This window comes from Babylonia areolata, chromosome 34 (assembly GCF_041734735.1).
Source record: "Babylonia areolata isolate BAREFJ2019XMU chromosome 34, ASM4173473v1, whole genome shotgun sequence".
Taxonomy (NCBI): Eukaryota; Metazoa; Mollusca; class Gastropoda; order Neogastropoda; family Buccinidae; genus Babylonia; species Babylonia areolata.
Window position 1 is genome coordinate 17610984 of NC_134909.1, and position 2500 is coordinate 17613483.

The 2500-nt window shown below is 48.3% G+C and overlaps 1 protein-coding gene across 1 annotated transcript in view; it reads right to left on the bottom strand.

Moving 5' to 3' along the window:
* The window catches only part of LOC143277558 (intermembrane lipid transfer protein VPS13A-like), a 240807-nt gene that overhangs the window by 102353 nt on the left and 135954 nt on the right, over nucleotides 1-2500 (bottom strand). The window contains exon 46 of the mRNA XM_076582437.1: nucleotides 436-529. Coding sequence (XP_076438552.1) covers nucleotides 436-529 — 94 coding nt within the window. The remainder of the gene's footprint in view (nucleotides 1-435; nucleotides 530-2500) is intronic.

A 2500-nucleotide genomic window follows, 5' to 3' on the forward strand; every position in this document is an offset into this window, starting at 1 on the left:
ATACACAAACCAACACACACACACACACACACACCAATGCCACACACACACACACACACACACACACACACCCCACACCCATACATACACACACCAACACACACACACACACACACACACACACCCCACACCCCTACATACACACACCAACACACACACACCCACACACACACACCACACACCCCTACATACACACACACACACCCACACACCACACACCCCTACATACACACACACACACACGCTCACACCACACCCCTACATACACACACACCACACACACACACCCATGCCACACACACACACACCCATGCCACACACACACCCTACACCCCTACATACACACACCAACACACACACACACACACACACCCATGCCACCCACACACACACCCACAAACACACCCACACACCTACACACCCACACCCACCCACCATTCTGCAGGAACCAGAAGTTGCACTGGGCGACAGGCTTCACCTCCCACAGTCGCTCCGGCACCTCGTCTCGCTTGGCCTGGGTCGTGTCCACCTGCAACCACCACCACCACCACCACCACTTCTCTGTCATCTTCCTCCCCTCCTCACTCTCCCTCCTCCTCCCTCCTCCACTACATCACCAAAGGTCTTCACAAACACCTGCTTTAATCACCATCACAATCATCATCATCATACGTCATTTGCTTGTGTCCATCATTTTCAGGATCATGGTGATCACCAATGATACCAACCGGTTTTACTGTTGCTCATCACTGTTGATATCAATGATAATTATTATTATTATTATCGATGGTGCTGATGTTGATCATTGAACGATATCAAAGATATCATCACCGATGATATCAACGTTACCGTTGCTGATCACTGATGATATCAACGATGTTATTACCGATGATACTGACAATCACCGATGAAATCAATGATATCATCACCAATGCTTTTTACTGTTGCTGATCACTGATGATATCAACGATATTATTATCAACGATACTGATGTTTGTTGTTGGTCACTGATGATATATCAACAATATTATCACCGATGATATCGATGATATAGATTTTACTACTGTTCATCACTGATGATGTTAACGATAATATTACCGATGATGACAATGAGATCTTCACCACAAGCACAGCTACTGCTGCGACTGTTACCGTGGTGACGACTACAACTACTACTAAAGTCTCTGACTACCACCACTATCACTACTTTTTCTACAGCTGTTGTTCTTTCCATGATGCTCTTTCTCTGGCAGAGAAGCTGTGGCTCCTGTCTTTTCTGTAACACTTTTAACTCATTCTACTCCAGGCAGAAGAGCAACATCACTTCACTTAGGCCCATCACTCCCCCTGGAGCATAGGCCGCCGACAACAGTCCGCCAGAGTCCTCTGTCCTGGGCTATTCTCTCCAGCTGTCTCCAGGTGTATCCCATCCTCTTGGTTTCTGCCTCAAGGTCACGTCGCCAGGCGTTTCTTGGCCTTCCTCTTTTTCGTTTTCCTTGGGGGTTCCATGATAGTGCCTGCCTTGTGATGTTGCTGGCTGGCTTCCTCAGGGTGTGCCCGATCCATCCCCATCTCCTGCGCCGGATTTCATCCTCGGCTGGCAGCTGGTTGGTACGTTGCCACAGGTCTGCGTTGCTGATGGTGTCGGGCCAGTGGATCTGGAGAATTCTTCTCAGGCAGCTGTTGATGAAGGTCTGCACTTTCTTGATGGTGGTCTTTGTTGTCTTTGTTGTCCTCCATGTCTCCGCTCCATACAGTAGGAAAGAGCAACATCAGATTCCACACAAAATTCCTGCTCTACAAGTCACTGGTGGTCTCCATCCTCTTATATGGATGTGAGACATGGACCCTGATGGCAGAAACAGAAAGAAGAATCCAAGCATTCGAAACCAAGTGCTTGAGGAGACTACTACACATCTCCTACAAGGAGCACAAGACCAATGACTATGTGCGGAACCTGGTCAGCAACCTTGTTGGGCCCCAAGAACCACTGCTGGCGACTGTCAAACGACGGAAGATGGCATGGTTTGGTCACGTCATACGACATAACACCCTCTCCAAAACCATCCTGCAAGGGACTGTAGAGGGAGGGCGCAGACAGGGGTGGCAGAGAAAGAGCTGGTCCGACAACGTCAAGGAATGGACCAAAATGACGATGCCAGATCTCCTCACGACAGCTGCCAACAGAACGGCGTGGCGAGCTATGACATCTTCCTCATGTCCCCCCAACGACCCCAGCGGTCGAGTGAATGACCTGACCTGACCTGACTCCAGGTACAAGTTAACTCATACCATGATTACTTCCCCTGTGGACCAGGTACGAGTATTCTCGTACCAACACACTATTCTAATTTCATTCATTCTTGCTTGGTACAGTTGGCGTTCTAAACTGAACCGTTTAAGGATTCCGGAAGCATGAAAATGAAGCTTTGTTTGACCGATCAAATCAACAATTCTCCATTGATTTTTGGCCGTTTTAGTGAACCATCCTGTTTTTATT